Source organism: Ylistrum balloti, unplaced genomic scaffold (genome assembly GCF_031769215.1).
Source record: "Ylistrum balloti isolate Yb309-2 unplaced genomic scaffold, AGI_CSIRO_Ybal_v1 Utg370298, whole genome shotgun sequence".
Lineage (NCBI taxonomy): Eukaryota > Metazoa > Mollusca > Bivalvia > Pectinida > Pectinidae > Ylistrum > Ylistrum balloti.
The window spans coordinates 206,192-233,321 of NW_026782224.1; the positions used below are offsets into that span (position 1 = coordinate 206,192).

The following is a 27,130-nucleotide window of genomic DNA, read 5'->3' on the forward strand; positions in this document are numbered from 1 at the left end:
TTTATTTCAGGTCTAAATATTTCAAAGAAAAATTTCCACATTAAATAATTCCAATAAGAAAAGAAGACTGAAATAGCAAAAATCGATTCTGAGACAATCAGCTCAGAAACGAATTTCCATTGAGAAATTCAGGCAGAAAAATGTTCTTCTAAATATAGTACAAAAGATCCAGTCTAGCCTATGCTAAGGTTATTTATACTTAAACACTCATTTGCCAGTATAGCTGGATTATACCAGAAAGTCAATGTTGTAATGATCAAATCAATGCATCGCCATTCCTTAGGGACTCTCAGAGGAAAATATAAATTCCTCTCTGTACATTTCTTTTGAAACCATAAACATGAAAATAAGTTAACAAATTTTGCACTCTGTACATTTCTTTTGAAACCATAAACATGAAAATTAATTAACAAATTTTGCACTCTGTACATTTCTTTTGAAACCATAAACATGAAAATTAATTAACAAATTTTGCACTCTGTACATTTCTTTTGAAACCATAAACATGAAAATTAGTTAACAAATTTTGCACTCTGTACATTTCTTTTGAAACCATAAACATGAAAATTAGTTAACAAATTTTGCACTCTGTACATTTCTTTTGAAACCATAAACATGAAAATTAGTTAACAAATTTTGCACTCTGTACATTTCTTTTGAAACCATAAACATGAAAATTAGTTAACAAATTTTGCACTCTGTACATTTCTTTTGAAACCATAAACATGAAAATAAGTTAACAAATTCTGCACTCTGTACATTTTTTTTGAAACCATAAACATGAAAATTAGTTAACAAATTTTGCACTCTGTACATTTCTTTTGAAACCATAAACATGAAAATTAGTTAACAAATTTTGCACTCTGTACATTTCTTTTGAAACCATAAACATGAAAATTAGTTAACAAATTTTGCACTCTGTACATTTCTTTTGAAACCATAAACATGAAAATTAGTTAACAAATTTTGCACTCTGTACATTTCTTTTGAAACCATAAACATGAAAATCGGTTAACAAATTCTGCACTCTGTACATTTTTTTTGAAACCATAAACATGAAAATTAGTTAACAAATTTTGTTATGAACCAAAATCATTCATGGACAAGACTGCAATGCATTAATTTGATTCAATTATTAATAATGAGAGATTAAAAGTTATAATTAAAGATATATGATATATTACTACACAGTAGAGTGACTTACAGATCCTCAGTGTAACAGGGAGAACTCTATTTTATATCATTTAATACATATTGTAGTACTGAAAAGTTGTAACTTTCCAAGAATCAGTGAGGGACAAACAATGTGTTATCTTATTATTTCTAGGTTATGTTTTAAGGGTCAATCATGTTGTCTGTAATGCCCTACACCTTTAATTTTTTGGTCACACACCCAGGGCTGGTTGTGACCTGTTTTAATTTTTTCCTTGCTGTATAATGTAAATATTCTAGCAGTGCCAATTTTGTCCTCTGTCCTCCTAAATATTCACTATTCTTCATTTGACCCACATAAAAGGACATCAATCTATACATCTATCATTTCACCTGATTGTTCATATCTACCATTGTTTGAAGCAGGTTGCTAAAGGTCATGTAGGAGTTTGGCTTGAGCACTCTACATGATATTCAACCTAGAGTCTGGCCATAACCCCACAGCTTGTAAACAATTCATACTCCTGTAATAAGCCCATCCCTCGACTTTGAGTGAGAGGTGTCATGTAACAAGAGATCCCAGAGGGATCTTGGTACCCGCCATTGTTTCATCTTTATTTGCATTTTAACGAGCACAAGAAGAGACCAAAGGGAACATAAGCATGAAATTTGAGGGATATTCATTCAGTACTTCTTAGGAAATAGCAATAACAATCTTTACAAAGCAAAATCAAAGATGGCTGCCAGTCAGCCATTTTGTTTTTCTGATCAGTCCCAAACTCAAACAGGCACTACCAGGGACTTAAAGAAGCGTACACAAGAAATTTGAAAAAGATCTATAGAGTAGTCAAAATCCAAGATGGCCACTTGTGGGCCATTTGGTTTTTTCTGATCAGCATCAAAATCAAACAGGCACAAATAGGAATCAAGGAAAGCATAAAACATGAAATTTAAGAAAGATCTATGGTGTAGTTCTCAAGAAATAGTGACAACAAACTTTCAAAATCTAAGATGTCCATCTATTGGCCATTTTTTAATCTGATCAGTCCTAAAATTACATGGGCACAACTAGAGACCAAGGGGAACCTACATATGAAGTTTGAGAGATCCATCTGTTGACTTTGAGTGAGAGGTAACCTGTAATAAGCCCACTCCCAGACTTTGAGTGAGAGGTAACCAGTAATAAGCCCACCCCCGGACTTTGAGTGAGAGGTAACCTGTAATAAGCCCATCCACAGACTTTGAGTGAGAGGTAACCTGTAATAAGCCCACTCCCAGACTTTGAGTGAGAGGTAACCTGTAATAATACTACCCCCAGACTTTGAGTGAGAGGTAACCTGTAATAAGCCCAACCCCTGACTTTGAGTGAGAGGTAACCTGTAATAAGCCCACCCCCTGACTTTGAGCAAGAGGTAACCTGTAATAATACTACCCCCTGACTTTGAGTGAGAGGTAACCTGTGATAAGTCAACCCCCTGACTTTGAGTGAGAGGTAACCTGTAATAAGCCCACCCCCTGACTTTGAGCAAGAGGTAACCTGTAATAATACTACCCCCTGACTTTGAGTGAGAGGTAACCTGTGATAAGTCAACCCCCTGACTTTGAGTGAGAGGTAACCTGTAATAAGCCCACCCCCAGACTTTGAGTGAGAGGTAACCTGTAATAAGTCAACCCCCTGACTTTGAGTGAGAGGTAACCTGTGATAAGTCAACCCCCTGACTTTGAGTGAGAGATAGCCTGTAATAAGTCAAGCCCCTGACTTTGAGTGAGAGGTAACCTGTAATAAGCCCATCCACAGACTTTGAGTGAGAGGTAACCTGTAATAAGCCCACTCCCAGACTTTGAGTGAGAGGTAACCTGTAATAAGCCCACCCACAGACTTTGAGTGAGAGGTAACCTGTAATAAGCCCACCCCCTGACTTTGAGCAAGAGGTAACCTGTAATAATACTACCCCCTGACTTTGAGTGAGAGGTAACCTGTAATAAGCCCACCCACAGACTTTGAGTGAGAGGTAACCTGTAATAAGCCCACACCCTGACTTTGAGTGAGAGGTAACCTGTGATAAGTCAACCCCCTGACTTTGAGCAAGAGGTAACCTGTAATAAGCCCACCCCCAGACTTTGAGTGAGAGGTAACCTGTAATAAGTCAACCCCCTGACTTTGAGTGAGAGGTAACCTGTGATAAGTCAACCCCCTGACTTTGAGTGAGAGATAGCCTGTAATAAGTCAAGCCCCTGACTTTGAGTGAGAGGTAACCTGTAATAAGCCCACCCCTGACTTTGAGTGAGAGGTAACCTGTAATAGGTCAACCCCCTGACTTTGAGTGAGAGGTAACCTGTAATAAGCCCACCCCCTGACATTGAGTGAGAGGTAACCTGTAATAAGCCCACCCCCTGACTTTGAGTGAGATGTAATCTGTAGTAAGCCCATCCCCTGATGTTGAATGACAGGTAACCTGAAATAAGCCCTTCCGTCACTTTGAGGCAGATTTTCTACGTTGGGACCCTATGATTATCAAAGGATAAATACAGTTCTTTTCATTTAAAACTACAAAAAAAATGCTGCAGATAAAGCTAGCTGGAAATGAGGGAGTAACTAGTTATATGAAAGAAGTACTAGCATGGAAAAATTGACTTATAAACCTCTACTGGACAGGTAATACTTCTACTGTAATGTTACATGTGATATTTTTTCAAATTGCTTGGAATTAGTACATTTCTGCTCAAGCATATCTTGCTGAAAAACTGGCAGCTTAAGGTTTTTAGAATTTATTGATTTATTTTTATCATTTCTATTTATTTCTAACCAGTCTCACAATTTTTTCTATTATTTTGGTTTTACTTTTGTATTTGCTTTTGTGCCCTATAAAGATAAATTCTTAGAAAATTTCAGATTTCTAAAATTAGAATTGCCATATTCTGTATGTTTTCAGTGCTGTTGTGAGATGTGTAGGCAACTAGCCTGATACAGAAGTACAGATAGTGATGTGAGAATGGTGAGGTGATACATACCACTGCTGGACAAGTTGTGACCCCCAGCTGACAAACTATCACCATCTGTAACATAAAAACGCCATTTATCTCCCCTTGATCATAGCACACAGACACCAAACAGAAAAACAGTGATGTCATCAATGACATTGAAAAACACAGAAAACAAACTTAACAGCTAACCTTGATGATAGCAAACAGACAAAATTCATTGTAATGGAATGATAATATATGATAACATTTTAATGCTTGTGATAAAAGATAGTTCAAACATATCAATTCTCTGCTGCAAAACTTTGGTCTCAAGCTATCTTTAAAAAAATTATTTGAAGATAGTTTACCACTAATAGCTACATTAGAAGAGAAAAGATCACTTAGTCGAGCAATGTGTATGTTGTGGGCACCAGCAGTCTAATTTTAGTGATTACAATGGCACATTGGACCACAATGTATGATGTATTATATGTGTTAATGTACCAGATTTGAGTGGGAAGCCTTCAGGTGACCTGTTTGGAGAGCCTGCTACTCTAACTGTTGTATACAGGACTAAGATATGTAACAGATGCATGTGTTACTGTACCAGACTTGTAGGGGAGCCTACAGGTGACTGGCCTGGAAAGCTTTCTGTGATATATCAAAAGGTATGTGTTACTGTACCAGACTTGTAGGGGAGCCTACAGGTGACTGGCCTGGAGAGCTTTCTGTGATATATCAAAAGGTATGTGTTACTGTACCAGACTTGTAGGGGAGCCTACAGGTGACTTGTCTGGAGAGCTTTCTGTGATATATCAAAAGGTATGTGTTACTGTACCAGACTTGTAGGGGAGCCTACAGGTGACTTGTCTGGAGAGCTTTCTGTGATATGTCAAAAGGTATGTGTTACTTTACCCAGACTTGTAGGGGAGCCTACAGGTGACTCGTCTGGAGAGCTTTCTGTGATATATCAAAAGGTATGTGTTACTTTACCCAGACTTGTAGGGGAGCCTACAGGTGACTTGTCTGGAGAGCTTTCTGTGATATATCAAAAGGTATGTGTTACTGTACCAGACTTGTAGGGGAGCCTACAGGTGATTTGTCTGGAGAGCTTTCTGTGATATATCAAAAGGTATGTGTTACTGTACCAGACTGGTAGGGGAGCCTACAGGTGACATGTCTGGAGAGCTTGCTGTTCCCCTGTGGTATACTGGACTTAATTGTGTGATATATTAAAAGGTATGTGTTACTTTACCAGACTTGTGAGGGGATCCCACAGGCGACGTGTTTGGAGAGCCTGCTGCCCCACCTGTGGCACACTGGACCAAGGTGATGCCTCCAATGCCACTGTCAGTCACAGACGTAGCAAGATTGTCCGGCTCAGGTGGAGGTTTGTACTGGGGATAGGACTCAGCCTTCAGGATTTCTTCATCCACCCTGTAGTCTGACTCAAGGGCACCTATAAAATATGCAAATGGTAGCTGGGATAGGTCAAAGTTCAAACAAAATCCAGAGCTACTGCTAAATCAAGTTAAAGGTCAAAGTGACCTTTTGGCCAATGTCAGCTATCAAAGGGAAAAATTTCCTTATTATCTCAATAAAAATTAGTCACACATTTGATCACTGCAATACTACTAGACCTTAATATCACTGGACTTTTCCTGATAGTGTTTTTATAATATGTCACATAAGTAATCTTAAAAGCTAAGATAAAAGTTTCACAACACATTACCAAGAGTTTCTCTTTCTCTCCATCCATCAATAGCAAAATATTCACTGAATAAACATGGTGTACCTAGGAATTTCAGATTTTAAGAAGATTTTGAAGTTGTTTTACCACAATGTTTACATTTTAATGTCTCTTGAGTGTTCTTACCAGCAACACTAGCTATACACAGGATTGGCGATGTTGACACTCGGAATGTCTCCAGAATATCGCCTGGATTGTTAGCATCAATAACTGACACCCGACTACAGGTAGAGGTCTGGGTACATATCCATACAAAGGAAGATAACTGCTCCTTCTCGGTATCCTTCAGGTTCTTCTCATGTTCCTAGACAGAGTTAACAAATAAAGACGGTTAATCAATGTCCCTGTGTACTAACACTGTGTAAAATGCTATTTCAGTGAAGACCTACATCTATGGGATTATCCTGGGCTGCGATTTTTTTCAGTTATTTTAAAAATCTGATGCAAACAAGAAGCCATTTTTCCTCAGAAGACATGGCGACACAGAGAACAACAGGACTAAGGACAGCATCTTCTACAGGATTCAGGAAAGATTTGAAGTAACTGATAATCCCACTACATGTATAGTAGTTTACGATGTTTAACAGGTAGATGATTTAATACTTCTACCCATTTCAAAATTCCTACAGGAGTTTCTCTCTTGTATCATACACATTTATTGGATGGTGCTACTGCAATATATAAAATAGTATGATAGTGGATCACTTGTACTAATTCAAAGCACCTTACCTTGAATTCCTGGTTTTTAGGGTGATATGGAACACTCTCCTTGATGTTTTGGGAGACACCTTACCTCGAATTCCAGGTTTTTATGTTGATATGGAACACTCTCCTTGATGTTTTGGGAAACACCTTACCTCGAATTCCAGGTTTTTAGGTTGATATGGAACACTCTCCTTGATGTTTTGGGAAACACCTTACCTTGAATTCCAGGTTTTTAGGGTGATATGGAACACTCTCCTTGATGTTTTGGGAAACACCTTACCTTGAATTCCAGGTTTTTAGGGTGATATGGAACACTCTCCTTGATGTTTTGGGAGACACCTTACCTCGAATTCCAGGTTTTTAGGTTGATATGGAACACTCTCCTTGATGTTTTGGGAAACACCTTAACTTGAATTCCAGGTTTTTAGGGTGATATGGAACACTCTCCTTGATGTTTTGGGAAACACCTTACCTTGAATTCCAGGTTTTTAGGGTGATATGGAACACTCTCCTTGATGTTTTGGGAGACACCTTACCTCGAATTCCAGGTTTTTAGGGTGATATGGAACACTCTCCTTGATGTTTTGGGAAACACCTTACCTTGAATTCCAGGTTTTTATGTTGATATGGAACACTCTCCTTGATGTTTTGGGAAACACCTTACCTTGAATTCCAAGTTTTTAGGGTGATATGGAACACTCTCCTTGATGTTTTGGGAAACACCTTACCTTGAATTCCTGGTTTTTAGGGTGATATGGAACACTCTCCTTGATGTTTTGGGAAACACCTTACCTTGAATTCCAGGTTTTTATGTTGATATGGAACACTCTCCTTGATGTTTTGGGAAACACCTTACCTTGAATTCCAGGTTTTTAGGGTGATATGGAACACTCTCCTTGATGTTTTGGGAAACACCTTACCTTGAATTCCAGGTTTTTATGTTGATATGGAACACTCTCCTTGATGTTTTGGGAAACACCTTACCTTGAATTCCAGGTTTTTATGTTGATATGGAACACTCTCCTTGATGTTTTGGGAAACACCTTACCTTGAATTCCTGGTTTTTAGGGTGATATGGAACACTCTCCTTGATGTTTTGGGAAACACCTTACCTTGAATTCCAGGTTTTTAGGGAGATATGGAACACTCTCCTTGATGTTTTGGGAGACACCTTACCTTGAATTCCTGGTTTTTAGGGTGATATGGAACACTCTCCTTGATGTTTTGGGAAACACCTTACCTTGAATTCCAGGTTTTTAGGGTGATATGGAACACTCTCCTTGATGTTTTGGGAAACACCTTACCTTGAATTCCTGGTTTTTAGGGTGATATGGAACACTCTCCTTAATGTTTTGGGAAACACCTTACCTCGAATTCCTGGTGTTTAGGTTGACATGGAACACTCCCCTAAGTGAGAAAGGAAATTGCCTACCTTGAGCTCCTGGTTTAGGCGCTCCACTTCATCCTTACTGCTGTCTTTTTTGGAACTCTTCTCTGCCTCAATCATGTTGGCTCCGCTCAGGTTGGAATAGAACACACTAGCCCCTACAACAGAGCCGCCATCTCTTGTCTGACCTCCTGTCAGGTTTACTCCTACAGCACACCAGATCTGTACAGCAAAGTTTAGTGGTCAATACCAACACTTTTCAGTGGGAAGGGGTATCGGACATCAGATAACAGAGATAAAGGTCAGAGGTCATCGCAACATACTTCAGATGAAAGCATTCAGAGGTGTGAGACAGCAGATAGCATTGGTAAATTCCATCCATAACACATTTTCGAGGTAAAGGTAAATGTAAAGGTTGAAAGGGCAAGGGGCAGAGGTCAGGAACCACATAATGGCAAGGTAAGTTGCCTGTGTCTGTATGAATTAATATTGATGTTATATATCATTGTAATAACTGTTTATGAAGGCCCAGTTTTATCAACAATTACTGTCAAACCAGGATGTAATGTTGAACTTTTTTCAAAAACTTATTTTTGTAGTTTTATCAAAATCTAAAAGAATGTTCTATTTAAATGGTAGACATGAAAAGGATCATGTATCATTTTATTGATTATTTTTTTATCCATCTTTCAAACCGTTGAAAAATAAAATCCTGATAAAACAGCAATCATAAAAGTAAATTTCAGCACTACACAGAGCTTCTATTTACACAGCGGTCTTCAGTACACAGGTGAGAGCGGAGGGACATGATTTTTACCTTAAGACCAGATTCCTTGTCAAACAGCGGTCTACAGTACACCGGCACAGGAACAGGGACGTGACTTTTTGAAGGTGTCTCCCTGTTAGGAAGTGAAGGCTGAAATTTAGCAGGCAAGCTCCACCCGTAGGCCTGAAGTCGTCCATCATCTTTCTTCACGTGAGCCCGTACCTGTTTGTATTGTTCACGACGCTCCTTTTCTCGTTCCTTCTTGGCTTTCTCTGACATTCTATACCAAGACAATATTAGTATATACAAACATGATATTGTAATGAATATATCTAAGCAAATCACTATCTTCATATGATCATTGTATTTAGTTAATATTTCTCAACTTTGGCCCCATCTCTTGGCGTCAACTGAAGAATATTGATCTTTTATACAAAATTCAATTTTTTTTATCCCCACGCCACTTCATTGGAAACTATGTTAACAACAGGGGCAGAATTTTAAATAACCAGATTGGTTCAAAGGTCCACTGAACCAAGAACTGATCCCAAGGCCCAAGGAACCAAATATTTTTTCAAAAATAAACGGAACCAATAATTGGTCCCAAGGTCACGATGCCAAGGACTGATCCCACAGTCATGGAACCAAATATTGTTTCAAAAATAAACGGAACCAATAATTGGTCCCAAGGTCACGATGCCAAGGACTGATTCCAAGGTCATGGAACCAATTATTGTTTCAAAAGTAAACGGAACCAAGGAGTATTTCTAAGGTTCACAGAATCATGGATCGATCCCCAGGTCATGGTACCAAAGATTTATCCAAAGGTCAGTGGAGCCAAGGATGCCTCAAAGTGGCTGAGATCTATATTTAAATATTTATAGTTGTGTTTAACAAGACATTCTTGGTTATGACACAGGCACAAAACCCTGTAAGTTGAGGCCAGGCCTTGGGTCAAATTCTCCACATAATTTTGTTCATAATTTCATGTCTAGAAACAGGTTATGAGTTCATAATTCAGAAGATTTGGATATCAAACATTCTTAAATGTAAATATTCATCTGAATACAGTAAAGGGGTGGAGACCTCATTTTACCATAACCCAGCAATTGAGTTCCTGAGGTTAACATCTAATTAGTTAGGGCTCTATAGAAAGTTAATAAACTACAAGGCAGTTTGGCCCCTACTGTTCAAAACATGGTTAAAGTTGACTGGTGGTTAGTGAAAAATTTCTATCGTTGCCTCTGATGAAACAAAGAATTTCACAGTGAAAATAACATCTAACATATCAATCTGATCTCTCGCCACAAATCTACGAATTCATAAAAATGTTCCTAATTTTGTGTAATTCATATTTGAAATTTTTCACTAACTTTTGGTTAACTCTAACAAAGCATTGAGCAGCTGGGGCCTGGAGTATAGAGTAACAATGTTTTGACACTGTAAAGCAGCAAGACTTCAATCCGAATTATGAAACATTCTTTGACGAGGCACAAATACATGGCCAATGATTCTACCTATGTAGCACTAATATATATACAATTTACTTGACTTTTAACTAAATCACTGAACTGAAGACTTTGCTAATCAGGAGGGGAACATCATTAATGAACTTGTTTCTATTTAACCTAGAAGGCTCAAAAGGGGTAAAGATGCACTCTTTACACAAAAGTTCTTTCACCCAAGGATGCTTCAGATAAAATTTGGGCAAAAGTGAATTATTCCAGTAGAAGAAGGATTTAAAAGTATTTGCTCTAATTTATTGGATCCCATCCCTTACTCAAAAAAGACCAAATTGGGACAGACTGCAATCATTCATGCAGGAGGACAATGATTTTAAAGAATTTCTTCTTTGTCCTCTATTGGGCCCCACCCCTCCTACCACAGAGGATCGAGACCCATCGGCGGCAACAGTTTATACCATATGCTCTGCCTTCATCTAGCAAAGGCATAAAAACTGACCCTGAGTATCCAACCTAAACACATCTACAGATTTAATATTTCACCATAAACAGAGGTTTCAGTTTCATTTTAGATTCATGAAATAAGTCTTCAGAATTCTTTATATACAAAGATTCTGATGAGCTAAAATCTCAAATTTCTGATGCTTTATGAATATTATCTGGAATGGAAACAAAGGTAAGATTCTTTTTATATCATAACTTAGATACCTTGCAAACACCTGTGAAAACAACATTCTATTAGGCTAATGTAATATCTAAACGGGCAACGTTCTCAATCTGTATCTCTGGTGACATGACAAGGATACAAATGTAATGATACTGCTGATACAATGAGCTTAACACAATAGGTTAACTTATAATATGGTAACAAATGGTACTGGGTGTAGTTACAGTTATTACAGGGTAGTTAAACGATAAAGACTTTCCAAATAATTAACAATTAACAGACTTTCACTTGAAAATAATTCTAAAACATGCTGAATCATTTATCAAACAGAAAATGAAATGTAAATAAACAACAAAATCATATATAGAAATTAACACACTCGATATCCCACAGCCCATTACCCGAGAGTGAGGCGACCTACTTTGGCTGAGTCAAGACAGGTTCCTCTAGTATATCCTCAATCTTACTGGACCTGACAATGGACGATGACATCTCCACATCAACAAAACATGTGTAACACAACAAAAAATAAAATCATAAAGAACAGTGCATAGTGAACATGCATTACTGGGAAGTGTAGACAGATAGATTATATGTATGACTTTACAAAAGTCAAAATGGTAATTGAATTTTATGTTTTTTTTTCTACAATATGATTTTCTGCAGCATTATATCCATATTCCCATAATATAAACAATACAAACAGTAAAGAATATTAAGTAATATCAACATAGATATAGTGTAAAAAAATGTTAAATGAAATCATGACAATAACAGAAATGTGACATTAACAGGAATGAAGTATTAAGATCTTCGTGGACATAGAGGGTTTGTTTTTTGTTTTACATCCTCAGAACATTTAAAGACAAGAGGCCAATAGGGCATGTATTGCTCACCTGGCTTTTGCTTGGCTGAAATTGCTTCATTAAAACTAGAGGAAAAGAATTCTAAACATCTAAACAGACAACTCACAACATATCCATTTTTCTATTGGACCCCCAACCCTTTGTCCCTCTGGGGTCAGCCACACCATTCATACTTCAGACCAAATCAATCTAACAGGAAAGGTAGGATTTTGAAAATTTGCTTTATTTTCTATATTAAGCCCCACCTCAGGGTGACGAGACTCGAAGTTTGTACAAAATTGATTCACTAAAAGTAAGAATGCTTCAGACAAAATTTGGGCAAAATCCAATTACTCCTTCAGAAGAAGTAGGATTTTTCACAATTTCAGTTGTGTTTAACTTAGAATGCTTCAGACCAAATTTGGTCAAAATCTGCTCAGTTTTTCATCATGACTAGTAGCAATTTTTATTCAAAAGTTGAGGAACGGAAGCTGCATGCCAGACAACAGACCGTCAATGGTCACCAGTCCTTGGGACAATGTGAGCTAAAAATCTGAAAGATTTCCAGTTGGTTTCTTGTAGGAGATTAATTGACAAAGAAGACAATCTAAACTTCCCAGTGAAACAAAAACTGTGAAACTTTGTGCAAGTGACAACATCATAAATGTAAAAAGATTAAATCAACATAAAGCAAAATAAATGAAAAATCTTGTAAAATAAGCTACGATATCATTCATTCTCTTATCAAAAGTACTATTTAATTGAAAATCTTCTCTCTGAAGTCATTAATAATATGTGACATGTCCATAGTAAGCGACAGTAGCTGTAAAATAACATTATCTTTTACAGAAGTAAGTTACTCTCAAGGTTATTGTAAAGACCAGGATATCCTGAAGCAGATGTAGCTATTTTCATACAAGCATAGATTAACCTATCTTTGAAACTATCAAAACCAGACATTTGTGTCTCTCCAAATACAGAAAGCATAAAGAATTTTCTGTGTGACAAATCAGACAGAAATTTGAATGATTTCCTTTTCATCCACAGAAAATATCAAAAAAATTTTATAGTTAAAAGTGTATAACTAGTCTTATTCAAGACAAACAATATACAAATTGTGTTTAGCATGCAGTAATTTAAGGTGCATTTCTGTAATTTACAATGTATAAGAAAAAAAATTGGAGGCTGAATCCTATAGCAGCAGATGTTGACTTTGTTGAGCTCTGTTCTCTCTGAATATTGTCAATCTTGATTAATGAGTAGGCGACAAAGTGAAGGTGCAATTTCCAGATACCAGCAAAATGTGAAAACAAATACAATATTGATGTTGTTGTCGTTGACAGCAAAATGCATACCCGTGTTCATCAACACCTTGACTGCTCGTTGCGTTCCTGTGTAAGACAGATAGGCATACATGCATATCACAAACACAGAGAGCATGAGGTCAAGGTCACTGTATCTGCCATGCGGAAAAAAACGACCATGACTTTTTAAGAATCAATACTTAAAAGGTGTGATTTCACTTTAACTGTCAATGAAATAAAATTAGTATCTAGTATTTATTATTGTCTTGGGAAATGTTGTATGAAATCGTCACAACAGAAATACTACCACTTCGAAGAATAAACACAAATATATCTATTGTTTCAGCAGACATCTAAACTTCTGTTCATGATGACATTTTATAGCTTCATTACAAAATGAATTCCCATCCTGTTTAAAATATTTATCTTCTATGCACAATGTACTTATTCCAACATATGAAAATTTACGCAACAATTCTTGTTGCAGTGACATGGGACTATTACTGTATTTTGAAGCAGAAAGCAAATTTCCCCCTGTATTCTGATTTTTAGGTTTTCCTTAATGATATAGATAGATCTAATGAAATCTGAAGTAAATAAATACCAAATGAAAAAAAAAATTAAAAATAATGAAAATGTCATGCATACATAATTTTCAAACTAATTGAAACTGGAGATGCTGACAGGCAAGTCTAAGTTAGAGAGCATGCTGCATCAACACCACAAAGGACAAACACAAGACTGGAGATTAAAATTCTTAAAAGGTGTAGGGTATTGATATAAATATATTAAGTGATAGCAAAAACACAGGGAAATGTCACTCACGACTAGCCTTATATACAGAATTTTACATTTCATCTGGAGGTCCTGTGATTTAATAATCATCTTATACACTGTAAACCTTGATGCAGATATGGTTCACACTGTCCATTTGTGTGATGAAGGTGACAGTGTAGTCACAAAAAAGTTACAATTTTCTAACTGATTGTGATGCAGGAACAACTCTTCTATATGTCACTGTAGTTAAAGTGACCTTTCTCAACACCCCTCCCCCGCCCTCCCATGTCCCTGATAAAGTATGATCTTTTCTGTAAAGGGGCAGACAACTTTACAGCTTAAGTAATTTTTTTATTCCCCTGTCCCAGAAAAAGTATGATCTTTAATGTAAAGGGGCAGATATCTTTACTCTAAAGCGACATTTCTCATTCCCCTGTCCAAGAAAAAGTATGATCTTTCATGTAAAGGGGCAGACAACTCTATCCTTAAAGTGACTTTTTTATTTCCCTGTACCAGAAAAAGTTATATAGGAGCAGACAACTCTATCCATAAATGACAAAGTTGGATCTTTTATGAAAAGGGGCAGACAACTCTTTAGTAACGTTTTTTTCATCTTTTAATCCCTAACAGAAAATCAATAAGCCTTGACAGACAACATGTCGACTATTGAATTAGACACCTAATCTCTCAAGGGGCAAACAACTCTATAGTTAAACTGACTTTTTCATCTTTCCTATTCTACATAGAATCTTTTCTCTAAAAAAACAGACAATATATCAAATATCCCTTTAAATTGCGATGTTTATTCCCTAAATGAGTACACAACTCTGTACTTACAAATCATCCTGGAGGAAGTCATAGGCCTTGGCCTTTTCACCGAGATTCAGCTTGCTCCGAGTCCTCTTGTTTGGATCCCCTACAGGCTGGACTTGTGTGGTTGGGGCATTGTATTTGATGGTAGCCATAGGCAGTGGCCTTTTAGTTGGTTTATTTGGGGAACTGAACAAATTACTGAAACTGTAAAACAGAAACAATAAGAGTGTTAGACTCAAAAGAACCATGACTCTATGATCTTTGTGATTTCATCAAAGTTCTAAGATAAGTTACTGTAAGTGACTTATTTCAGTTTATCACATTTCTTTAATATAAACTTTGTTGACAGATCGATGTTTAATTAATTCAAATTCAAAACTTCAAATACTGATAACGAATACAATCAGTGCAAAATGAAAGAAAGTAAATTGACAGGCGATAACATCCAAGATTATTTCTAGACATGTTACAATATTAAGTCAAATGCCTTGAAATTAGAGGTCTTTATAGACAGGTATTTGTTATGTAAATATTACTTTTATTGACAGATATTTTTTGAGACCAGCTTTGCTGGTATTTTCACAATAACCACATCAATTTTTAAATTATCATTATTAATAATCACGTCAAGAGTAAAAATTATCCAAGCATTCAAGTTATTTTGAAACGAAGATGACCAATCTATAAAATATGTGTGTTCATGTATGCATGTATGAGATTTGAAACCTGAAACTAAATCCTTTCCTTGACCAGCTGAAAGAATCTACCTATACTATATTATGTTAACTAATACTAAGACAGATACAAAAGTGCTGCTGTAAATATTGTAGATAGATGTATATAAATGTTATATATGTCAGATCATTATACACAATGATTACATCTACATGCAATTTAATATTAATGTTACATTCTTATCAAAATCATATACCAATTCAATACCATGACACTATACATATATATAACTGCCATGTTAAATCAACCTGTCACTCTGTGTAAACACACACTGTATACTGGTACCTGTGTTAAATGACTCCCTACACCAACTACAACAGAACACACCACGGCATACACAAGTCAGGGAAGTACGAGGACTGATATTAGCCACAGAAAAATAAGACTGTCTCCACATTTAAAAAAAGGGCTGTTAGTGTCCAATTCCCTCCCAATCACCATTTACTTTTTAAAATTTTATTTCACGTCTAGCTCTGCTCAAAACAACAGACCTTGAATTGTTTGAGTAGAAAATTTGTATCTGTAAATTTGTATGTGTGTTACTGTATGAAATGGTTTATTTGGAATTTAATACAATGGTATCAATCTGATATATATTTCCTTACTTTGTCATTTCATTAATCAACATTGTCAACATAACAAGAGGCCCATAGGGCCTATATCGCTCACCTGGTTAAATTAAAGGAAAAGAATTTAAAACACTTGTACCTTGTTCCTCTATTTGGCCCCACCCCTCCTGCCAAAGCAGGTTGTATGCAATGTTTGTACAAAAATAATTTGTCTAGACAAAGAATGCTTAAGATCAAATCTGGGCAAATTTGAATCATTACCACTGAAGTAGGATTTTAAAGACTTTGCTCTATTTCTACAATCATGCCCTGCCCCTCATTTTTCAGATGGCAAACACCTTCTAATCAAACACAATAGAACCTCTTCACTCAAGCATGTCTGATACCAAACGGGGCAGAATTCAGGCATTCCTCCATAAGACGAATGATTGTAAGAAATTTGGGCCCCAACCCTCCCATGCTATGTTCATTCATTTATACAAATTATATATTCTTCCCGTAAGGATGCTTCAGACCAATGTGGGCAAAATCCAATCATTCCTACTGGAGGTGTAGAATTTTAAATAATTTGCTCTATTTCCCCTATTGGGCATCACTCCTCTGTTCCAGAGGCAGAGACCTTCTGTTTATAAAAAATGATTCCCATTCAATTGAGAATGCTTCAAATAAATTTTGGGCAAATTTCAAAGAATTTGCTCAATTTCCCCTACTGGGCCCTGCCACCACTGTCCAAGGGGGCTGTGATCCATCCTTTAAATGAAAATGATTTTCCTTCATCATAGCCTGCATTAGACCGAAGTTCAAGATAAATCTTAAAGAAATTGGGCCCCAGTCCTAAATCCTGAGGGGGCCCCGACCTATGCTTTATACAAAATTAAAGGATGTTTTAGACAATATCAGGTGGAAATCTGCTCAGGCCCCATGTTTATCACAAGTAGTGATTCACTGGAAAAGTTTAGACGACGCAATGGTGCTTAGCCATTCAAGCTAGGCGAGTTAAAAATCTTGTCCAGTGATCATCAAAATATTAGAAAAAACAAAACTCGACATTAACAGATGGCAAATATGAACAAAATTCATTTTACAGTTCAGATGATATCTTCTATATCAGGACTTTTTTAAATTCATATACCATCATGTTGGCTCTTTGACTGAAATGGGACAAAATTGTAGAGTTAGGAATCAGTGTCATAATCTAAATCATAGTCACAAACTTAGAATATCTATTTTGAACTTACCCTCTTCGTATTAGTCTGAAGAGTGTGGTCACATGGTATATCAGCCAGCCAATGAAAAGGCCTGTTACATCAAGCCATCTGCTAGTCGTAATTAACCTATTCCTCAGTAAAACAGTCACATTTGTATTTACTTGTAAAATAGTTCTTTTTTCCCATTTATTTTCCATTCAAAAATTTTAGTAATTAACGTTTATTGTGAAATCAGTTGTTGAATATTCAACATCTTAAACAAAAAAAATAACAATACAGAAATTGAAATGAAGATGAGAATTATGTTACAAGAGTTTGTAATTGGAAAGGAACTTGAGAGCAGATGTTGAAGTAAGAGACTTGAAGTAGCTTGCTTGACATACCATGCTGACACAGCTCATTCCTTCAAAGCCATTGAACAGAGTTGGACAGTCCAAGACGCTAAAACATTTTATTATAGATTGTATTGAAATATTTTATGTGCCCTATTTATTTATTCATTTTGTAATTTTGAAAAGTTTTTCAGTTTTAAACTGAAGTGTGAATTCAATGTAGGATGAAAATAATGTCATCTTAAGGTCATTTTGTATTACAATAAGTCACCCAAGTGTACAGATATATTTTGTCTTTAAATGCAGTACAACACCTATTCCTGTGGAAAACATCATAGTATAAATTATGTTACTATACAAATCTACTGGGAATAAATCTACCTGGTATACATAAGGAACATGGAATGAAAAGTACCCAAGAATTTAATTTTTGAAGCAGGTAGTTTGCAACTATGGAAACTTGTATAAAAAGGTGAATTTCAGCATCGGGATATTGTATCAGAAAGGTGAATTTCAGCGTTGGAATATTGTATCAGAACGGTGAATTTCAGCGTCGGGATATTGTATCAGGAAGGTGAATTTCAGGGTCAGGATATTGTATCAGAAAGGTGAATTTCAGCGTTGGAATATTGTATCAGAAAGGTGAATTTCAGCGTTGGAATATTGTATCAGAAAGGTGAATTTCAGCGTTGGAATATTGTATCAGAAAGGTGAATTTCAGCGTTGGAATATTGTATCAGAAAGGTGAATTTCAGCGTTGGAATATTGTATCAGAAAGGTGAATTTCAGCGTTGGAATATTGTATCAGAAAGGTGAATTTCAGCGTTGGAATATTGTATCAGGAAGGTGAATTTCAGCGTTGGAATATTGTATCAGAAAGGTGAATTTCAGCGTTGGAATATTGTATCAGAACGGTGAATTTCAGCGTTGGAATATTGTATCAGAACGGTGAATTTCAGCGTCAGGATATTGTATCAGAAAGGTGAATTTCAGCGTTGGAATATTGTATCAGAAAGGTGAATTTCAGCGTCGGGATATTGTATCAGGAAGGTGAATTTCAGTATCGGAATATTGTATCAGGAAGGTGAATTTCAGCGTCGGGATATTGTATCAGAAAGGTGAATTTCAGGGTCAGGATATTGTATCAGGAAGGTGAATTTCAGCGTCGAGATATTGTATCAGAAAGGTGAATTTCAGTGTCGGGATATTGTATCAGAAAGGTGAATTTCAGGGTCAGGATATTGTATCAGAAAGGTGAATTTCAGTGTCGGGATATTGCATCAGAAAGGTGAATTTCAGGGTCAGGATATTGTATCAGAAAGGTGAATTTCAGCGTCGAGATATTGTATCAGAAAGGTGAATTTCAGTGTCGGGATATTGTATCAGAAAGGTGAATTTCAGGGTCAGGATATTGTATCAGAAAGGTGAATTTCAGTGTCGGGATATTGTATCAGAAAGGTGAATTTCAGGGTCAGGATATTGTATCAGAAAGGTGAATTTCAGCGTTGGGATATTGTATCAGAAAGGTGAATTTCAGGGTCAGGATATTGTATCAGAAAGGTGAATTTCAGGGTCAGGATATTGTATCAGAAAGGTGAATTTCAGCGTCGGGATATTGTATCAGGAAGGTGAATTTCAGCGTTGGGATATTGTATCAGGAAGGTGAATTTCAGGGTCAGGATATTGTATCAGAAAGGTGAATTTCAGCATCGGGATATTGTATCAGAAAGGTGAATTTCAGCGTTGGGATATTGTATCAGGAAGGTGAATTTCAGGGTCAGGATATTGTATCAGGAAGGTGAATTTCAGGGTCAGGATATTGTATCAGAAAGGTGAATTTCAGCACCAGGATATTGTATCAGAAAGGTGAATTTCAGCGTTGGGATATTGTATCAGGAAGGTGAATTTCAGGGTCAGGATATTGTATCAGAAAGGTGAATTTCAGCACCAGGATATTGTATCAGAAAGGTGAATTTCAGTGTCGGGATATTGTATCAGAAAGGTGAATTTCAGCATCGGGATATTGTATCAGAAAGGTGAATTTCAGTGTCGGGATATTGTATCAGAAAGGTGAATTTCAGTGTCGGGATATTGTATCAGGAAGGTGAATTTCAGTATCGGAATATTGTATCAGGAAGGTGAATTTCAGCGTCGGGATATTGTATCAGAAAGGTGAATTTCAGCATCGGGATATTGTATCAGGAAGGTGAATTTCAGGGTCAGGATATTGTATCAGAAAGGTGAATTTCAGCACCAGGATATTGTATCAGAAAGGTGAATTTCAGTGTCGGGATATTGTATCAGAAAGGTGAATTTCAGCATCGGGATATTGTATCAGAAAGGTGAATTTCAGTGTCGGGATATTGTATCAGAAAGGTGAATTTCAGTGTCGGGATATTGTATCAGAAAGGTGAATTTCAGCGTCGAGATATTGTATCAGAAAGGTGAATTTCAGCATCGGGATATTGTATCAGAAAGGTGAATTTCAGTGTCGGGATATTGTATCAGAAAGGTGAATTTCAGCATCGGGATATTGTATCAGAAAGGTGAATTTCAGCATCGGGATATTGTATCAGAAAGGTGAATTTCAGTGTCGGGATATTGTATCAGAAAGGTGAATTTCAGTGTCGGGATATTGTATCAGAAAGGTGAATTTCAGCGTCGAGATATTGTATCAGAAAGGTGAATTTCAGCATCGGGATATTGTATCAGAAAGGTGAATTTCAGTGTCGGGATATTGTATCAGAAAGGTGAATTTCAGTGTCGGGATATTGTATCAGAAAGGTGAATTTCAGCGTCGAGATATTGTATCAGGAAGGTGAATTTCAGCATCGGGATATTGTATCAGAAAGGTGAATTTCAGCACCAGGATATTGTATCAGGAAGGTGAATTTCAGGGTCAGGATATTGTATCAGAAAGATGAATTTCAGCATCGGGATATTGTATCAGAAAGGTGAATTTCAGTGTCGAGATATTGTATCAGAAAGGTGAATTTCAGCGTCGAGATATTGTATCAGGAAGGTGAATTTCAGTATCGGAATATTGTATCAGGAAGGTGAATTTCAGCGTCGGGATATTGTATCAGAAAGGTGAATTTCAGCATCGGGATATTGTATCAGGAAGGTGAATTTCAGTGTCGGAATATTGTATCAGGAAGGTGAATTTCAGCGTCGGGATATTGTATCAGGAAGGTGAATCAGAAAGGTGAATTTCAGCACCAGGATATTGAATCAGAAACTAGATTTCAGCACCAGGATATTGAATTAGAAACTAGATTTCAATACAAGGGTATTGTATCAGAAACTAGATTTCAACACAAGGATATTGTATCAGAAACTAGATTTCAGCACCAGGATATTGAATCAGAAACTAGATTTCAATATAAGGGTATTGTATCAGAAACTAGATTTCAACACAAGGATATTGTATCAGAAACTAGATTTCAGCACCAGGATATTGTATCAGAAACTAGATTTCAGCACCAGGATATTGTATCAGAAACTAGATTTCAGCACCAGGATATTGAATCAGAAACTAGATTTCAGCACCAGGATATTGTATCAGAAACTAGATTTTAGCACCAGGATATTGTATCAGAAACTAGATTTCAGCACCAGGATATTGAATCAGAAACTAGATTTCAGCACCAGGATATTGTATCAGAAACTAGATTACAACACAAGGATATTGTATCAGAAAGATGGATTTATCATACTCAAGTATTAGGTATTCATATGATGTTGTACATTTCCAAAATAACCAGAAAGTCATTTTCATATTACTGTTTAACAATCTGATACAAATGATGTAAAGAAACAATAGGTTTTAGTGTAAAACTCCAGCAGAGGAAAACAAAGAGGTACATAACATCTTGGCAATCAGTTCGTACTTTTAAAGTTTCAATCCTCTTACATGAATGATTATAGAAATTTGTGAAAACTATTTTCATGTTTAAACACATACAGGAATTAAAATGAACTGGCACCATGCCTTGAAAATGTAAACTACAGGTGTAACTACATATCTCCTCATCAGTTACCACATTTGTCCTGTAAAAAGCCCATGTCTGATAATAAGCCCAGTCATATGTTTTGCTCTCCAGCAGAATTACCAACATATGCTACTTCCTTGTCCTGTAATAAGCCCATCTCCTGATTTTTATGGCAGTGTATTGGTCCCTGTGCTTACTGCAGGGTAAATGTGTTAAGATACTATTTATACATATTAATTTCCTTGATACTTACCTAATGTGTGCCGTATAGACTAGACATAGTATAAGGAGTGATACAATCTAATGCTTCGGAGGAATACTCGTTAATCTTAACTTTGATTAATGGGAATGAAATCAATTCACCATGTTCAGGTTCAGAATACATTGGTACTTTTAATCTTCAAAGCCAAAAACTTTTTACCATCAGAAAACAACGTTGTAATTAACAAGCTTTCCCAGTCAGCAGATTGTGAAACTGGCTTCTAAGATGGGAATGTATGGAAGCATTAAACTTTAAGGTAAAAACTTTTGGAAAGTGAAATTAAGAAAAGAGATCATTACCCGCAATCACTTCATGATAATTTTTTTTGTTTTGAATTGTTGGTAAGTATCAAGACGAAAAAGAGTTCAACAAGTGCAGATTTTTCCATTCAAATAGAATTCTACAAGACTTGTTGACTGCTTTTTTTTCTTTTTCTATTAGTAGTTTGGTTAGTAAAGTTTTTATCCCCAGAGTTTTAAGTGTAGTCAGCTTTGTAAATAACATACCTGGACACTTTCTTAGAGAATTCGGACCTATTATTGAAAACAAACACAAACCAATTCACAATACATTGAATAAAAAGTTCAGCAAAGAGTTGTTTTTGCAAGACATCCTTTTCATAAAAATGTACTTGCTATTTGATATCACAGAAGGAAAATACTTCATGATAATCACATTCCATAAAAAGTCAGCCAGTGGGTATAAATTTGGTTTTCTGTGAAAACTGTACCCAGTATTAAGTCATGCTTTCATCCAAACAGTTAATGTTCTGTTGTTATCTCTATCTAATTTCTCTACTGAAGACAAGTCCCTTGACACTGATAAAGTAAATGTGAAACTTGTATTTTTCTATCTTTTCTTCTTCCAACCTTTTATTTCCAGATTATTTTTTCACGTGTAAATCATTTTCAAACATGCAAAGTGCTCTTTCATTGTAACATATATCTTATCTAAATCCCAAACTTTTTCCAGAACATTTGTTTGTATATATGAAACATGACCTAACAACCACCTATGGGTGAAACGGAATGAAGGAAATCATACTGCAGAAGAGAGATATATATACAAATATACATGTATATGCATTAATCTAATTTCATGTCAACAGTATGTATTTATGAAGTAGTATCCTCGTAAGTGTCCTGTGTGTGTGTGTGAATCTGACCAAACACCAAATGATCTCAGGAGCACCACATCAGACTGTACTGCAAGTTGATTCAATCTCAGTTTTTAGTCCCTGATAAAGCTGGCCTACAGTAGACTACTGCTAGTTGGTTTAATCTCTGTTTTTTGTCCCTGATAAAGCTGGCCTACAGTAGACTACTGCTAGTTGATTCAATCTCTGTTTTTTGTCCCTGATAAAGCTGGCCTATAGTAGACTGTACTGCAAGTTGATTCAATCTCCGTTTTTAGTCCCTGATAAAGCTGGCCTAGAGCAGACTACTGCTAGTTGATTCAATCTCTGTTTTTAGTTCCTGATAAAGCTGGCCTATAGTAGACTGTACTGCTAGTTGATTCAATCTCCGTTTTTAGTCCCTGATAAAGCTGGCCTAGAGCAGACTACTGCTAGTTGATTCAATCTCTGTTTTTAGTTCCTGATAAAGCTGACCTACAGTAGACTACTGCTAGTTGGTTTAATCTCTGTTTTTAGTTCCTGATAAAGCTGGCCTACAATAAATAGACTACTGCTAGTTGATCAAATCTTTGTTTTTAGTCCCTGATAAAGCTGGCCTACAGTAGACTGTACTGCTAGTTGATTCAATCTCTGTTTTTAGTCCCTGATAAAGCTGGCCTACAGTAGACTGTACTGCTAGTTGATTCAATCTCTGTTTTTAGTCCCTGATAAAGCTGGCCTACAGTAGACTACTGCTAGTTGATTCAATCTCTGTTTTTAGTCCCTGATAAAGCTGGCCTACAGTAGACTACTGCTAGTTGATTCAATCTCTGTTTTTAGTCCCTGATAAAGCTGGCCTACAGTAGACTACTGCTAGTTGATTCAATCTCTGTTTTTAGTTCCTGATAAAGCTGGCCTACAGTAGACTACTGCTAGTTGATTCAATCTCTGTTTTCAGTCCCTGATAAAGCTGGCCTATAGTAGACTACTGCTAGTTGGTTTAATCTCTGTTTTTAGTCCCTGATAAAGCTGGCCTACAGTACACTACTGCTAATTGATTCAATCTCTGTTTTTTGTCCCTGATAAAGCTGGCCTACAGTAGACTACTGCTAGTTGATTCAATCTTTGTTTTTAGTCCCTGATTAAGCTGGCCTACAGTAGACTGTACTGCTAGTTGATTCAATCTCTGTTTTTAGTCCCTGATAAAGCTGGCCTATTGTAGACTTTACCGCTATTTAATTCAATCTTTATTTTGTTTAAGCTAATGAGATACCTGATATGTGTTAAATATATTATTATATACATGCTACAATACAAAGTACAGAGGAATACTTAATATTTTCTTTTCCCTTGTCTGAAAATATACAATCATAGTCATCATAAAGAAATCATCGTTTGAAGTCTTTCAGTGCAGTTACATTTTACCTCAACTAATTTCTCTTTTTACTTTATAAAATTTTGGCAACATTGTGGTATTTTTAGTATTATTCTGAGATTGATCAGGCCAAATACTTGTAAGAGAACATCAACATTCTTCATCATTAATGATATATGTGCATATCTTATCTTTACTGTTCATTGTAATAAAAAGCACAGATGATGATAGTTGAAATGGGTATTCCTTTATGCTTTGTATTATGTTCAATTACGCAGTGTATTTTGCCAGAGTGATGTGCATGTATGTCTGGGTTGAAAATCTGTTTCAAATATCATTAAATTTAAAGTCTGCAAAGTAAATACATGGAATCAAAATGGCAGCTGCTGTAACAGAAAAAAAAAAAAAAAAACATGAAAAACTGAAATGAGCATAATTTCATGCTGACAAAAATGAACTTTAATAGAACTGCCATTTTGACCCATATTAATTGAAAGAAAGAAAACAAAAAAAAATATTTTCAATTTCTTTTATTTATTTTTATCATTATATTTTCAAATTTATTACAAATTTCTTTTCTTTTGAAAAAAGTACATTAATTTTATCACAAATAAATCAATAAACAGATAAAATAAAACAGAACCACAAAACAGGCATGTTTTCTAAAACAGGGATCAAATCATGGATCAAGATGGCAGAAACATGCATGAAACACAGGAGTTGTCATGACAACCAATGCATTTCACATGCTACGTATACATGCTCTCTGAAATAGCAATTTAAGTTGATAATATAATCAAGCTGACGATTGGGTTAATTCTATTATGAAATATTTTTCAGTATACTTGCATTTAGACAAACTGCAGACAACAAAGAAAATATTTAGCTACCAACTGAATATAGATATGGATTAAGAAAAAAAAGTAATGGTTAATACATAAAATACCTAGAGAGCATTTTGAATTCAGATAGTATATATAATTCTAAATAGACTTGATCCCCATTTTAAAGTATTTTTGTGGGTAATTTCCTCAGTTTTTTATATGGTAATTTATAAAAAAAGAAACAGAGCACCTTGTTGTACATGTTAAAGTTTAAAGCTAACCCTATAATCACTTACATCCAATGAGATCTATCTGTGGGAGGAGACACAGGCACACCAGCCTTTTCCACAAACACGTACCCTCACATCAGCACACCAGCCTTCTCCACAAACACATACCCTCACATCAGCACACCAGTCTTCTCCACAAACACGTACCCTCACATCAGCACACCAGCCTTCTCCACAAACATACCCTCACATCGGCACACCAGCCTTCTCCACAAATACATACCCTCACATCAGCACACCAGCCTTCTCCACAAACACATACTCTCACATCAGCACACCAGCCTTCTCCACAAACACATACCCTCACATCAGCACACCAGCCTTCTCCACAAACACATACCTCACATCAGCACAACAGCCTTCTCCACAAACACGGACCCTCACATCAGCACACCAGCCTTCTCCACAAACACGTACCCTCACATCAGCACACCAGCCTTCTCCACAAACACATACCCTCACATCAGCACACCAGCCTTCTCCACAAACACGTACCCTCACATCAGCACACCAGCCTTCTCCACAAACACATACCCTCACATCAGCACACCAGCATTCTCCACAAACACATACCCTCACATCAGCACACAAGCATTCTCCACAAACACATACCCTCACATTTGTAATACATTTTCTGACAAACTAACAGGAAAAGTGTAATGGACTTATCACTAAGAGATATGATCAATGGGTTTTCAAACATTTTCATTGAACATCATATTTCTCAGCAATGAAAGTAAAACTATATTTCCTGGCAAAACATCTTCCTCTAAAAAACTGCTGGATGTTTACAGTTGTCAAATTAAAACTTAGAACAGTATCACATCATTAGTGTTATAATTCCAGCTTCATGTGACAGTGTTTGGCAATGAGTCACATTTAATTTTCTGTATCGTAAAGCTTAACTGGAGATTTTATCAGACTCCGAAATCACAAACATTGGTATCTAATTCTACACGTATTTCTTCTCTCTATCTATCATACAATGTAAACTGTCAGCTGAACCCTACACAATCTGGACTATGTCTGTCTGATTCTCCTGTTAGCTAAACCCTAACACAATCTGGAATATGTCTGTCTGATTCTCCTGTCAACTGAACCCTACACAATCTGGACTATGTCTGTCTGATTCTCCTGTCAGCTGAACCCTACACAATCTGGACTATGTCTGTCTGATTCTCCTGTCAACTGAACCCTACACAATCTGGACTATGTCTGTCTGATTCTCCTGTCAACTGAACCCTACACAATCTGGACTATGTCTGTCTGATTCTCCTGTCAACTAAACCCTAACACAATGTGGACTATGTCTGTCTGATTCTCCGGTAAGTTGAACCCTACACAATCTTGACTATGTCTGTCTGATGTCTCTACACTGGACTATGTCTGTCTGAACCCTCAACTGAACCCTACACAATCTGGACTATGTCTGTCTGATTCTCCTGTCAACTGAACCCTACACAATCTGGACTATGTCTGTCTGATTCTCCGGTAAGTTGAACCCTACACAATCAGGGCTATGTCTGTCTGATTCTCCTGTCAACTGAAACCTACACAATCTGGACTATGTCTGTCTGATTCTCCTGTCAACTGAACCCTACACCCTACACAACCCTACACAATGTGGACTATGTCTGTCTGATTCTCCTGTCAACTGAACCCTACACAATCAGGACTATGTCTGTCCGATTCTCCTGTCAACTGAACCCTACACAATGTGGACTATGTCTGTCTGATTCTCCTGTCATGTCTGTCTGATTCTCCTGTCAACTGAAACCTACACAATCTGGACTATGTCTGTCTGATTCTCCTGTCAACTGAAACCTACACAATCTG

General features: G+C 36.5%; 1 protein-coding gene across 5 annotated transcripts in view; it reads right to left on the reverse strand.

The window, feature by feature from the left end:
• The window catches only part of LOC132553145 (C-Jun-amino-terminal kinase-interacting protein 4-like), an 88,507-nt gene that overhangs the window by 32,340 nt on the left and 29,037 nt on the right, over positions 1–27,130 (reverse strand). For 4 of the 5 annotated variants that reach the window (XM_060217364.1, XM_060217363.1, XM_060217361.1 and 1 more), the window contains 7 exons: positions 14,618–14,797; positions 11,276–11,326; positions 8,776–9,004; positions 8,004–8,180; positions 5,993–6,170; positions 5,372–5,575; positions 4,165–4,209 (listed from right to left, as the gene is read on the reverse strand). In XM_060217364.1, coding sequence (XP_060073347.1) covers positions 4,165–4,209; positions 5,372–5,575; positions 5,993–6,170; positions 8,004–8,180; positions 8,776–9,004; positions 11,276–11,326; positions 14,618–14,797 — 1,064 coding nt within the window. The remainder of the gene's footprint in view (positions 1–4,164; positions 4,210–5,371; positions 5,576–5,992; positions 6,171–8,003; positions 8,181–8,775; positions 9,005–11,275; positions 11,327–14,617; positions 14,798–27,130) is intronic. The other variant, XM_060217362.1, reaches the window with a different exon arrangement.